Source organism: Marmota marmota, unplaced genomic scaffold, assembly GCF_001458135.2.
Source record: "Marmota marmota marmota unplaced genomic scaffold, marMar, whole genome shotgun sequence".
Taxonomy (NCBI): Eukaryota; Metazoa; Chordata; class Mammalia; order Rodentia; family Sciuridae; genus Marmota; species Marmota marmota.
The window spans coordinates 8,638,454-8,652,082 of record NW_026000019.1 but is presented as its reverse complement, the minus strand read 5'-3'; the positions used below and the strand labels follow the sequence as shown (position 1 = coordinate 8,652,082).

Below are 13,629 nucleotides of genomic sequence, written 5' to 3'. Positions count from 1 at the left end.
CATCTGGTGTATTTGATACCCCAGTGAAAAATCCAACTTAAATATTTGAAAAGCCAAGATGTAAAGGGGAGTATGTGGGTCTGTCTAGTTCCAGAGGTTAAAAGTAATGTCAAGGTCTGGAAGATCCTAGAAACAGATTTAAGTCTGACTATAAACAATCTAAAAAATAATATTTAGCTGGTTTAAAGTCAAGATGAGCTATCCCCAGTGGTAGTAAGCTCCCTGCCCTAACTATTCAAATGAAGTTCAAATTTTCACGATAGAAGACATTGTTCCTAGTGTTAGAATTAGGTCTGGATAGCGTAAGGCCCCTCTCTTTCTTCCTCATCTGTCTGTAAATGATAGGAACTTGGTGAGGAATGTTCATTGTTGTTAACCACATTTTTTTTTTGCCCGTAATACTTACTCTGTTTATGATCTCTGGCAACTTACTTAACTTTGTTAACTTTAGTTTCATCACTTGTAAAGTGTAAATATTAATAGTACTTATATCTTAGGTTTTTTTTTAATAAAGATGAAGTGAGTTGGTGTATATAAAGCAGCTAACACAGTGCTTGTTTCTGTGGTTTGAGTCCAGTGCCTTTTGATTGTTATTGCCAAGGACAGCCTGGTAAAAGGTCTGTAGTCTCCCTGTCCTGAGAAACTTCCTGTAATCTTACTATGATGCTTCCATTTCATAGGACTCCCAGTCTCTGCTGACCTTGGGAAGCACATAGCAATGGCAAAGATTTTACTAAAATTGGGTTACCAAAATTCGGAACATGTTGTCTCTGTATCTTAAAATCATCCTCATATTTTTTTTTAAAAAAATGTTTTAATTGCTGAGAAAGTAGAAACATATTAAATAGGATAACTGCATCAGAGCTCCTCCAAATAAAAATGGCAACATAAAGTTATGTCCTCTGACTCATTATAAATTAACAGGAGTGGTGTTTGGGCTGTATTTTGTTTTGTTTTGCTTGACTAGCAGCTGGAGAGCCCTGAGCAAACACATAAAAGTATTTCACCTTGTGATGCTGCCAAAAGAGTCATTCAGTTTTACAATCTGAATGTGCGTCTTGTGCAATTGATGAATGAGAATCAGATGAGTGACATGTGACTTGCTTGGTCCCAGTCTGCTGTACACTTTTATTTCATTAAAATCAGTCCTAAATCTCTAAGTCCAGCTTTTCTAAAAGCAGTCCTTGGGGAAGGCCCTATCATTGTTATCAAGTTATCTGCAGATAGCTTCTATAAAAATTTAATAGGTGCAAGAAACATCTTCATATAATTACAACTTACTGTCAGGCTTATTTTTGGTTTTCACTGGATTGAGAGGTCCACAAAACAAAGAAAAAAGAAAGGTCATAAGACTTGTGAAGTTGAGGTTTATAGAGTCAGCAATGACTCATAAAAATTGTATTGCTTCAATATCTCTCAACTGGAGCCAAGATATGGCCTCACTAATCTAAAGTAACAGTGAGGATGTGAATCCTTTCTTCATTGATATGTTTTTATTTTAAAAAAAAAAACATGTTTACATGATTTCTATGAGAAATTTAGGCCAGGTGCAGTGGCACTCACCTGTAATCCCAGCAACTCGGGAGGCTGAGGCAGGAGGATCACAAGTTCAAAGACAACTTAGTGAGGCCCTAAGCAACTTTAGGGAGACCCTGTCTCAGAATAAATATGAAAAGCACTGTGGATGTGACTCAGTGGTTAAGCCCTCCTGGGTTCAATCTCTAGTACCACAACAAAAGAGAGAGAGAAGAAGAAAGAAAGAAAGAAAAAGAAATTCAAGACTGAATTCAGATAATCGGCTTTCTATAAACAGAGTACTGCTACCCTACTTAGGGTTGAGGGTGGGAAAATGGCTCATTGGAAAAGCTCAACATCAGCGAGTTGTGTTTCTATAAACTGAAAAGCAGATGCAAACTGCTGAACCAGAGCCAGGTGAATATTTACATGAACATTTTTTATTTAACCATTATAATTTTTTCATCCCAATTCAGGGAACTAAGCAGAAAGTAATATACTAGCTAGGAAATTATTACAAGATCTAAGAAACAGCTTACTGTTTTCTCTTGGACTTTCTTCCCATGCTTTGCAGGACTCTACTCTCAATGTGTTTCATCTCCTTCATTGGCTCCTCCACCTTTGTCCTTAAGTGGGATTTCCAGCCAGACTATACCCTTCAGCATATGAGACTCTTACTCTCAGTCTTCATGCATTTCTTGGATGAAGAATATTTCTGTGAACAAAAGGCTACATAGAAGTTCACAGTATAAAAACTGAAGCAGCATTGTAGCAGTGTGTGAGGTGACACTTGGAAATAAATAATTCTAGATTTCCATGAAACTCAATTGAAAGCTGATAGTCTATCTTCATGGTTTTACCTGTCCCTCGTATATTGTTTTTTTTATGTTTTAAGTTGTAGCTGGATGCAATACCTTTATTTTTTTTTTTAATGTGGTGCTGAGGATCGAACCCAGTGCCTCACTCGTGCTATATATTGTTATCACCCAAATCTGGGTAGCTGAACTAGTCCTCTTTCTGAAATTCCCATTTTATGTGTTCTACAGCAAACTGAGACTCTTCCTAAATATTCTGTCCTGGCTGTTTTTTTGAAAGCACAAATCAAATCACGACCTTGTTTTGTGGTATGTACTTCCATACCCTTTACTGAGCACAACAAAGTCTAAATTCCTTAGCATAGCATTCAAGGGCCTACAGAATCTGGCCAAATTCTATCTAATCCTCATGTTACCATTTTCTCCACCTGTTCTGCTTCCAATACCAGTATCACCTCCTTTACATCCTCACTCACGCTCCACTTACAAAGGCATCTCTCAAGTCACCTGTTAAAATCACTTTTCCTTTTAAGAATATATTCAAACATCACTTTCTCTGTTAAATGCCCTTTCTGGCTTGTGGTCACCTGGCATTATATTTGCAGCTATGTCATCTGGTGGTTTGTTCCTCCAGGAGGCAGGATGCTACGGTTGATGCAGACCAGACTAGAAGATGCTGGCCAGTATACTTGTGTTGTAAGGAATGCAGCTGGTGAAGAAAGAAAAATCTTTGTACTTCAAATATTAGGTACTTGTGAAATTTTCAGTATCTAGAAAAAAAAAACTAATTGACTTAATTACATTTTAGAAGCAGAGTTAAAATTTATTTACAGCTTGTTCTCAAACCTATGTGTCCCTTGACCCCTGGACTGTGGTTTTTGGCAAGAATCCAATGTTAGGATTGTTTGGAGACCAGGAGTCTGACGAAAATGGCTAAATGTCCATGTCTTGTCCATTCACAATAGTTCCACCACATTCTGAGACATAGAGTGGCTTGTTTAATGTGAGTGATTATTAGAATTATAGCAGGAAAAATCTATGTCTTTATGCGTTGACAATTTTTTATCCAAGTTTTATTGTTTACATTGCAGTAAAATTCAGTATAATTGCTTTCATGACATAAACTTAATGATACATATTGAAACTAAAATTGATCAAAACAGTATTTTGAAATTGTAATGAAATATTGGATGAGAAATTGGAGATTAGTTTTGGAGTTTACAGCTTAGTAAACACAAATATCTATAAAAGAACAGATCTCCTGTAAGAGTTGTAACCTATTTCTTTCTCTGTCAATTTTTTAGAACCACCTCATATTGTAGGTGAAAATACATTGGAAGATGTGAAAGTCAAAGAGAAGCAGAGTGTCACACTGACTTGTGAAGTGACAGGTAAGGGGTTCAGCTGTCGGACTTAAGCATTCTCCCAATTGGCCAATCCTCACTGCCTCACCATTTAACCTGAATTAGCAGAGAAAAAAACTAGCTACTGTAATAGATGTTTGAAATTGAATTCTAGTTTAAGATAACAAGTAGAAATGAAGGAGGAAACTGGAAACCTCTCAAATTGGGTAGAAATTCTTGAAAGAAAAAAAGAAGAAGAAAAGAAGGAGGAAAGGTGGGCCCTTGTCTTTTCTTTTCATTCAATAAATTATTCTTTATTATTAACATCATTCTATTTCTACTTATATGTAGGTGTTTTCTACCTACCTTCTCTGATTTTATTTCTTTCCCTACATTTTTGCCTTCCTTTATTTTTCCTGTTTTCTAAATTCCATTTCAAAGAAATGGGCGTGGATTTTGGTGGAAGGATTGCTTTATTTGAAGGTGGGGATTAACCAAGAACAAAGCTGTCACATTTTGTTAACATGTTCACATATTACCAGAATAGAGACTAGAAAAATAAAATAAAATAATTAGAAAACCAACTGGACTATCTTTACCATCCAGTTGACTTGTTGCATATAATAAAAAACAAAACAAAAAACAATCTCTAAGAAGACTTTTTTAAGCCCATCTTTTTTATTGTAGATAGCCTTGCAGTTTTAAGGGAATAATGAGAATAGCCCATAACATTTTATGGAAAGGCAATGTTTTGAGGAAGTGTTAATGAGTTTCTTATCTCTTTGTTTATATGGTTGGTATGAGTAATAAATTCAAGTAAGCAAAGAAATTTATCTATTTTAAGAAAGGCAGATATAAAGAATGTGACATACACTGTTATTACCCAACCTGTTATTTTTTCCTAGAAACATTGTGTTAATTAACAACTGTTGCATAGAGAACAGTTGCCCACATTTTACAGCATTCTCTGCTCAAGGTTTCCAGCTTCAATATATCTTTCTCATCATCTTTCGTACATAATTAACTTTTATGGTTTTAAATTTTCAGAAACAAAAATTGAACAATTTTAAACTCAATATTTCTTCATGGAGATAGGCTCAAGGAGCTGATGTAATAAAATATTTTTTTATTTCCTTTATGCTCTGCAAACATTAAAGGAAGAATTAATATGTATCTCTAAGAATCCTCATATAACTCAAAACAAGTTGAAATACTTCTGATTTTATTTTTCCACTGCTTTTGCTCAAAATATGAAATATTTTTAATTTATATAAAGTATTCATGAGTAATATTTTAATAAAAATGCATGATCCATTCTTTCTAAACTGTAGCTTCTGTGAAAATATAAGAACTAAAGCATATTAGTTTAAATACAAATATCAATTCAGAATCATTTCACTTATAGATGAAAACTAACCTACATATGAAAATGATTTCAAATCTGTGTATAGTTGTAGTCAGAGCATCATCATTTTTAATTAATTATATAATATTTTATTACTTATTTTATTTAATTATATCATTTAAAAGATTGGTGTGCAGGGCTGGGGATATAGCTCAGGATGTATAGTGCTTGCCTCCCAGGCACAAGGCCCTGAATTTGATCCGCAGCATCACAAAAAAAAAAGTCAAAAAGGTTGATTTGCAAATTTACTTTAGAATGAATGGTTCCTGCATTGTTTTAGAAGTGGAATATATAAGAAAGCCAATGAGTGGAAAGACCTGTCATCATTTGTAGGTATGTGATTAGACAAGTCTCAGAACTGGCTCTTTCTTTCAGGAAATCCAGTGCCAGAGGTCACATGGCACAAAGACGGACAGCTTCTCCAAGAGGATGAGGCCCATCACATTATGTCTGGTGGCCGTTTTCTGCAAATTACTAATGCCCAGGTATCACACACTGGAAGATACACATGTTTGGCTTCCAGTACAGCTGGTGACAAGAGCAAAACTTTTAGTCTTAATGTGTTCGGTAAGTATAATCTTTGCCTCCGATCTTGAAGAATCAGATGTAACTAAGGGCTGAAATCTCTTCTCCCACTGCTTACTTACCATTTACATTATAGAATTCCATTGTGTAAAGAGCACCAATGATCATGCACATCTACTGTTTTTCCTTAATTCATAAATTCTTTCATCAGAACAGTATGCCTACTGTGTGCAAGGGGTAATTATGAACAAGATAGATAGTGGTAAAGAATAAAGTTATGCTTGTCAAACAAAAGCAGCTAAGCAATGAATCTGTCTCAACCTCCAAAACTCTGTCCTTTCTTTGTTGGGATTCTGCCATTGTTGGAAATTCTCCACATGATGGTCTTTGTGGCCTATATGGGATGAAATAACTATATATTGGTACATTTTGGTTCCTGAAGCATGGATATTTTGCTTATGTCTCAGGAAAGACATATAAGTAGATTCTTATTTTCTGCTCATTTTTTTGAAATCTAAAATGCACCACCTAAATATATTATATTTGACTACTATCATCAAAAACTTTCTACTAATATATGAATATACAAAATTTTGTAGTTATTTGTTTTTGTAGTTAATATCTACACTATTTTGGAAGTATATATACATTCCATACATAGGAACCTTTCATATAGAATACAACCTTCTATAATATCATATACCAAAATACAGAGATAAATATCAATCAAGATTTCTAAGCAAGTTATCTCCTAATAGACCTGCATTTTCTGCGTATCCAGTCAGTACGTAAAAGGCAAATGCCCAGCCTTGTATTGCCTCCTCTCCTATAGCTCATCATCTTTCTTAGAATTTTTAAGTTCTGTGCCTTATTCATCCCTCTGTCGATTCACATCCCAGTCATGACCCATCTCCAAATCTTGTCCACTGTCCTCCCTAAGCACCTGATTTAAAACTCTTTCCAGCTGCTGACTAAAGTTGAAATTTGATTCTTCCCAGAGACATGAGCTCATCTGAGCCCATCTCCGTGAAGAATGCTTATTCTAGGTATCCAAAGTCTTGCCATCTCCTTACACCACCTTTCCACAAACCCAACTCTTCTCTGATTTCTAACTCATTTCCTGGTCCTTCTCCCTCATTCAGTGAAGCCTGAATTATGGGAATCAGAGTCTTCTTCCATCCACTTAGTGAGTATGACTACTCGAGTGTGTATGGTTGCAACCCACAGAGCGATAAACCCAGTGCCTTTGGTCTTTCTTTTTCCAAAAGAGGAGTTATCCTTCTTGTTCACATTTACTGTGTGCACTTAGCTATCGATCCTTTGTTTTTCCACCTTCTTTGGTAAGTTGCTCATTCCCACTTTCTGTCTGAATGTGCAGCTTTACCTTCTACTCTTTCTTCCATTTCCTATTTTAACCACTCGTGTGTGCTGTCTGTCCCACTAAAAATAGGCTTCTGACTACTCCACTTCTGGCACTGCTCCAGCAAGATATACCCCATTACTGAGTCCAAGAAATACTTCTCAGTCTTCAACTTGACGTTTGTTCACGATTGATCCCTTTTTCCATAGCAGTGTTCTCTCCCAGCCTCCCTCTCCCTTGATCTGTCGCTTCTACATTGGGACCCCTAGAAATCTGTCCTTGCTTCATAACTGTTTTTAATCTACATAGTCTCTTCAAGTAATTAAATTAATTCCCTGATATTTAATTGTTATCTCCTGTAGACTGGTCACTTTTCAATTCCATATCTACAACCTAGATTTTTCTCACAAGTTTCAGACTCTGGTATAGAATTGCTTATTGGAATTTCTACCTGGAATATAGGCACTTAAAATTCAAGGTATTCCGAATCAGAAAAAAAAAATCATCTTGCCCTCTTATGGGAGCAGATTGTTCAGTGTTTTTCTTAAGTTCTTTTGCTGCATTTCAACTAGCTTCCTAAGCAAGAAATTGAAAGTTGTCCTTGGCTTCAATTTTTAATGAGTCTCCAGATTCTATCATCAAGTCCTGCCAATTAATGTCCTGCTCTTGCTCTAGTCAGTCCCAACTCTTTACACCCTCTTTCAGAGCTCTAAGTCACCCTCTTGCCTCTCTTCATCTGATGAAGCAAAGGCATCTGTCTCTGTTATCCTGCCTTCCATACACTCCCCTGCTTGTCCACATTGTTTACTGCTACTCTGCCCCAGTATGCTCCTTCTTTTTACTTGTGTCCCTTCTGTCACCGGCTAACTACCACTACTCTTTTTATTCTTCATATTTATTTTTTAGTTGTAGTTGGACACAATACCTTTATCTCATTTATTTATTTTTATGTGGTGCTGAGGATCGAACCCAGGGTCCCGCACGGGTGAGGTGAACACTCTACCGCTGAGCCACAACCCCAGCCCACTACCACTACTCTTTAAGACTCACTTTAAAACTCCTCCTCCAGGAGGCCTCCTCTGATCAGAGTGCACACCACACCCCTCAGCCTGGACCCCCACTTGCCTGGCACCAACATTCCCCTCATCATCCTGAGTGCTTTATGTTATGTGGTCTTTTTCTTTGTGTCATCTCCTCCTTTACCCTGTGAGCTTTTTGTGGCATCTTGCTGCTTTTTTGCATCAAACAAGAACAGTAATTATATTTCTAACTGTTGCAAAACAGCATTCCATAAATAAGTGCAATGGCAAATTAGAAATACAAAATAGAGAAGTTTCCAAATACCTTTCTTTAATCAAATTTTTAATCTTTTTCAGTGTCTCCTACAATTGCTGGAGTAGATAGCAATGGCAGCCCTGAAGACGTCATTGTCATCCTCAACAGCCCCACGTCCCTGGTCTGTGAAGCATATTCATATCCTCCAGCTACCATCACCTGGTTCAAGGACAGAGCTCCTTTAGAATCCAGCCGAAATATTCGTATTCTTCCAGGTAATTAATTAACCTCAGATGCTCAAGGTGCATTTGTGTCATCTACTGTAGAAAAGGAGAATTGTCAATTTTTATTAAAGTGCCTGTGTTGTTGGTTGTGCTATGTTGTATTGATATTTTAATTTCTAATTTTTTTCTTAGATTATAATGTATTTTATAATCTAAAGTACTGAAAATTACTGTCTGAAATATCAGAAAACTACCAAAAAAAGATAAATGACATAACATAATTAGTTGCTAAGCTGTATTGTAATATGGGATGCCAGAAAGGGTAGAAATTCATTTCATTTCTTTATTGAATTGAATCTTCAAGCAGAGTTTATATTTAGATTGCAAGAGTTTAATTATTCATGTTTAATTCCTGAAAATATGTACAACACACACACACACAAAAAATAGAAATAATTAACAAGAACTTAAGGACGTAAAATCAGCATACTATAGTGACTCAGCCACATCAATGTTTATAGCAGATCAATTCACAATAGCTAGACTATGGAACCAACCTAGGGGTCCCTCAATAGATGAATGAATAAAGAAAATGTGATATATATATTCAATGGAATAGTACTAAGCTTTAAAGAAGACTAACATTATGGCATTTGCCAGTAAATGGTTGAAGTTGGAGAATATCATGCTAAGTGAAATAAGCCAATCCCATAAAACTAAAGGCCAAATGTTTTCTCTAATATGTGGATGCTAATTCACAATAAGATTGGGGGGGGGGGCACTAGGGAAGAATAGTGTTACCTTAGATTAGGTAGAGGGAAGTGATGGGAGAGGAAGGGAGGGGATGCAGGGATAAGAAAGATAGTAGAATGAAACAGACATTATTATTGTATGTATGTATGTGACTACATGATCAATAGGATTCTGCAACCTGTACACTCAGAAAAATGAGAAATTATATTTCATCTATGTATATCAAAGTGCATAAATGCATTCTATCATCATATATACTAATTAAAACAAATTCTAAATTTTTTTAAAAGAAATAAAAGTAGAAGCACTGGCTTTAAGAAATTTACAGTTTTATGTAGAAAATAAATAATAAGTGTGAAAAACTAACAAATGATATGAATCTATTATTAATCATGGGCTATGAATAGAAAGGGGTATGAAAAATGGGATAGTGAAGTTTTGTAAGAATTCAAAAGAAGAAATGGTTACCGTGGGCCGAAGTGGTTATAAAAAATTTATTGCTTAGTCAGAACATGAACCCAACTTCAGAGAAAGTTCTAGAATTTACTTAATTGGCAGGGAGTTGGGAGTTTCAGATCCATCTGGATGACTAGTGTGAGAAAGGTGGAAAACAAGACCAGTTTGGCCATCTGCAAGCAGTAAGCAGCCTTCTCACCCTTTACTTGAAGGGAGACGTTGCATGTACTTGTGCTGGGAGAGAAGGGCAGCAGTAAGGTCAGGGAGGAAGGTGGGAGCCATGTTCTGAATGCCTGGAATCGAAAGTTTGACTTGATCCTTTACATAGTTGAAAACCATTGAAGATTTTTAGGGAGGAAGGGGCCATAATAAAAATTGTACTTTAGCACCATTTGTCTCTAAGAAGAGGCCAGGTAAATGAGAGAAAGAAGATCAAGGCAGAAACCTATTTTTTGAGGAGAGTGAAATAAGGATTTAGCTTGAGTGATGTCCAGAGGAATGGGAGTGTCAGAAGGGGCATGAGAGTCACCACTACAGAGGACCACTAGGGAACTTGGTGACTGTCCTTACCCACCATTCAGTGCCCATCTGCATTGCAGTTTGTTCTTAAATGTCTACCAGACAACTGGCTTGTTTAGGAAGAAATGTGTCAACAATAAGAACTAAAATCCTAAAATCCTGCATACTTTGCCACTGTGATGTCAGGAATTCTTTAACATTTCATGTTTTGTTTTTTTGTTTTTTTTGTTTTTTTTTTTTTTTAGGAGGTAGAACTCTGCAGATCCTCAATGCACAGGAGGAAAATGCTGGAAGATACTCTTGCGTGGCCACTAATGAGGCCGGGGAAATGATAAAGCACTATGAAGTGAAGGTCTACAGTAAGTTCCAAAAGAACAGATTGATATCTTTCTAACTTTTCTAACTTTCTCAATCCTGTTTTTCATTATGGGTTCATAATTATTTATACTGATCACTAATGACTCTTGTTTATCCAGCTTGCTTCATTAAGGATGGAAGTTGAACTAAGCATTGTGCCCATGACCTCAATTGCTTAAAGATGTGAAGAGCCCCCTCAATTAGCTCACTACCTTCTTGTTGAATACCTTGTCTGTAACACTTCCTTAAATTTCTCTGTTTTTCCTTCTGACCTACTCTCTGGGCTGAGTTATAGTAATTCCATGTGCAAAGCTTTTATTTAAGCACACATGACTTAATTCATAGCCCAAGATGATATCATCAGTGATTTGGGCCTATTGCAATGTACATTGACCTATAAACACAAGGGAAAGCTAATACTGCCATTAATAGGATCCACATTTCAGGATTTTCTTCCTGTTTTTACAAAGAAAGTATTTTTCTGATGGTCATTTGTTCTTTGACTCGGTACCCTAAATGAACAATAAAATGCATTTTATGGGTCGTGCTTGGACAGAGTGTATGGACCTGGATCCAATGAAACTAACTGTTCTGTAAAGGACATTAGCCTCCTTGGCAGTTTTATAACAAAGGGAGAAGGATACTTTCCTTGGCATTTGGTATCTGAAAGCTACTACCGTTTGATAGGATGATAATACAGGTCCTGAGTGAGAGGGCAGCATAGGAAATGCCTTTGTCATTCTCTTGGTTTCTTGGTAGTGAGCCTCATCCTGATTTCTTGGTATTCCGTGTATTTATAAAAGTACCAACGTTTAATTCTTTCATATTCATTTCATGCAGTTCCTCCCATAATCAATAAAGGGGACCTTTTGGGACCAGGTCTTTCCCCTAAGGAAGTAAAGATCAAAGTAAACAACACCCTGACCTTGGAATGCGAAGCATATGCCATCCCCTCCGCCTCCCTCAGCTGGTACAAGGACGGACAGGCCAGTCACAACTATTTTTATTTGCTGATGATTTCTTAAAGAGTAAATAAGTCAATTTAAAAGGGGTTGGAGTAAGCAACTCAGAGAATCATTGTGACCTTAAAACTAGAAAACCCCATTCTCCCAAAATCTAAAACTGCCAAAAACTAAAAAAAAAAAAAAAATGAACAAAATTCCCTGAACCATGCTCAACAGTGTTGGTATTATACCCTCACTGGAAAGCTTGCAGGATTGTTTTGTGTACATTTCAGTTGACTGAAAACCTGTCCCCCAGCCCCACACAGGAGAAGTTCAGGAAAGTGTCTCTGTTCTGTGGCTTCACAAAGTAAACTTTCTAGGGAAAAAATGCATATGTGGTGCTAATTAAGGTTGGAATAATGGGTGTAACAGGAATACAAAATGTATTCAGAACTTTCTCTAAACATCTTTAGCTCTCTTATGAAAGGTGACATTTTTAATATTCCAACATAAAGAAAAAGTAGGCTAAAAGAACTGAGGACGGACCCAATACAGTTACCTGAGGGCAATGAGAAAGATTAAATAAAAAGCAGATCATTCAGTTCTGTGCTCTCACTCTCAGGCCACACACCCTATTTACATTCATCCATGCATGTTATAAAGACATGTGCTGGCGTTCTTGGGCCAAAATAGACGTTTAGCTGCTGTTAACAATTCTTAATACAGATGTGAAATAGCTAACCTGCTGTTTATTCTGTTTTACACATAATTAACCAAATGATCAGTTAAATTCCACTTGTACTTCAGGTCATAGTCATGATTTAAGATGCAGGAAAGATTAAGCTTTATTTTCTCAGATCCCAGATGAATTTTACTGGCAGCCAGGGGGGAAAAATCATCTCATATAAGCAAGTTTCATCTGGAAGCCATTGCAAAAGGAAAACTATAGAACTCCCACCATGTTCTGTTTATAGTTTCTTTTCTGACTACAAACATACTCCATGGTATAATACCAATTCTATATAAGTTTACTTGGAAACAATTCCTCTCTCCTTCAAAGTGGTGTTAGGATTTTTAAATTATTTATTAAGCTTTCTCATCCCTTTTAGTTCCCACACCTGTACGCTCATACACAAACACACATACACACACAGAAAAATGGGATAAAGACTAGAATTATAGTAGAAATAAAGTTTTTTTTAACTTCATTATAAATAGTTAAATTACAATTTCAAATTCTGACTCTGGAATTGATCAAATTATGATGGTTTAAACTGCTAAAGTTTTCATGACTTGGGATTTGTTCCCTACAATATGAATAAGAAGTACTGTTTCTACTTTATTTTCTATATCCTTTATTTTGTTATTTCTTTCTTCAGACAAGCAATGCTGCTTGTGAAGCATTGTTTTTGTTGTTGTTGTTGTTGTTGGTTTGTTTTGGGGTACCAGGGATTAAATTCAGGGGCACTTGACCACTGAGCCACATCCCCAGCCCTATTTTGTATTTTATTTAGAGACAAGGTCTCACTGAGTTGCTTTGCATGTTGATTTTTGCTGAGGCTGGCTTTGAACTTGAGATCCTCCTGCCTCAGCCTCCCAAGCCACTAGGATTGGAGGTGTGCACCACTGTGCCCAGCTGAAGCATTGTTTTTGAAAGGAAAAAAAAAAATGAAATATTTGCATTTGCAGTAGTAACCACAATAAATTCTGAAAGAATCTTTGACTTTTATTTATGCAGGCTCTGAAGTTTTTATTTTAACATAGAAAATTTAAACTATGCTTTTTATGTGTTATAAGGTTAATAATGATTCATTGCATCCCAAATTGTTTATTAAGCAGGTATGTTTTTTTTCAGACATGGTTTTAGGTGCAGGGGATACTGCTTTAAAATAAATAAATAAATAAAAAATCTCTATATATGTTTGAGGAGGCAAAAACGAAACAAACCAGTAAAACACAGAATATGTCAGCTAGGGTAGGTGTCATGGAGAACACTCAGTCAAGGAGAAGATACCAAGTGTGGAAAGTGTGATCCTTTATTTAAATAGAAAAGGCCTCTGTGATAAGGTGGCCTTTAAGCAAATACCCAAAGACAATGAAGGGAGCAGACATAAGATTTCAGAGAAGAAATATTCCAA

The 13,629-nt window shown here is 36.2% G+C and overlaps 1 protein-coding gene across 6 annotated transcripts in view; it reads left to right on the top strand.

Annotated features, from left to right (window-relative positions):
- Hmcn1 (hemicentin 1) overlaps window positions 1-13,629 on the top strand; it is a 381,331-nt gene that overhangs the window by 267,770 nt on the left and 99,932 nt on the right. For all 6 annotated transcript variants that reach the window (XM_048809830.1, XM_048809832.1, XM_048809831.1 and 3 more), the window contains 6 exons: window positions 2,965-3,078; window positions 3,635-3,721; window positions 5,454-5,645; window positions 8,340-8,513; window positions 10,436-10,549; window positions 11,388-11,533. In XM_048809830.1, coding sequence (XP_048665787.1) covers window positions 2,965-3,078; window positions 3,635-3,721; window positions 5,454-5,645; window positions 8,340-8,513; window positions 10,436-10,549; window positions 11,388-11,533 — 827 coding nt within the window. The remainder of the gene's footprint in view (window positions 1-2,964; window positions 3,079-3,634; window positions 3,722-5,453; window positions 5,646-8,339; window positions 8,514-10,435; window positions 10,550-11,387; window positions 11,534-13,629) is intronic.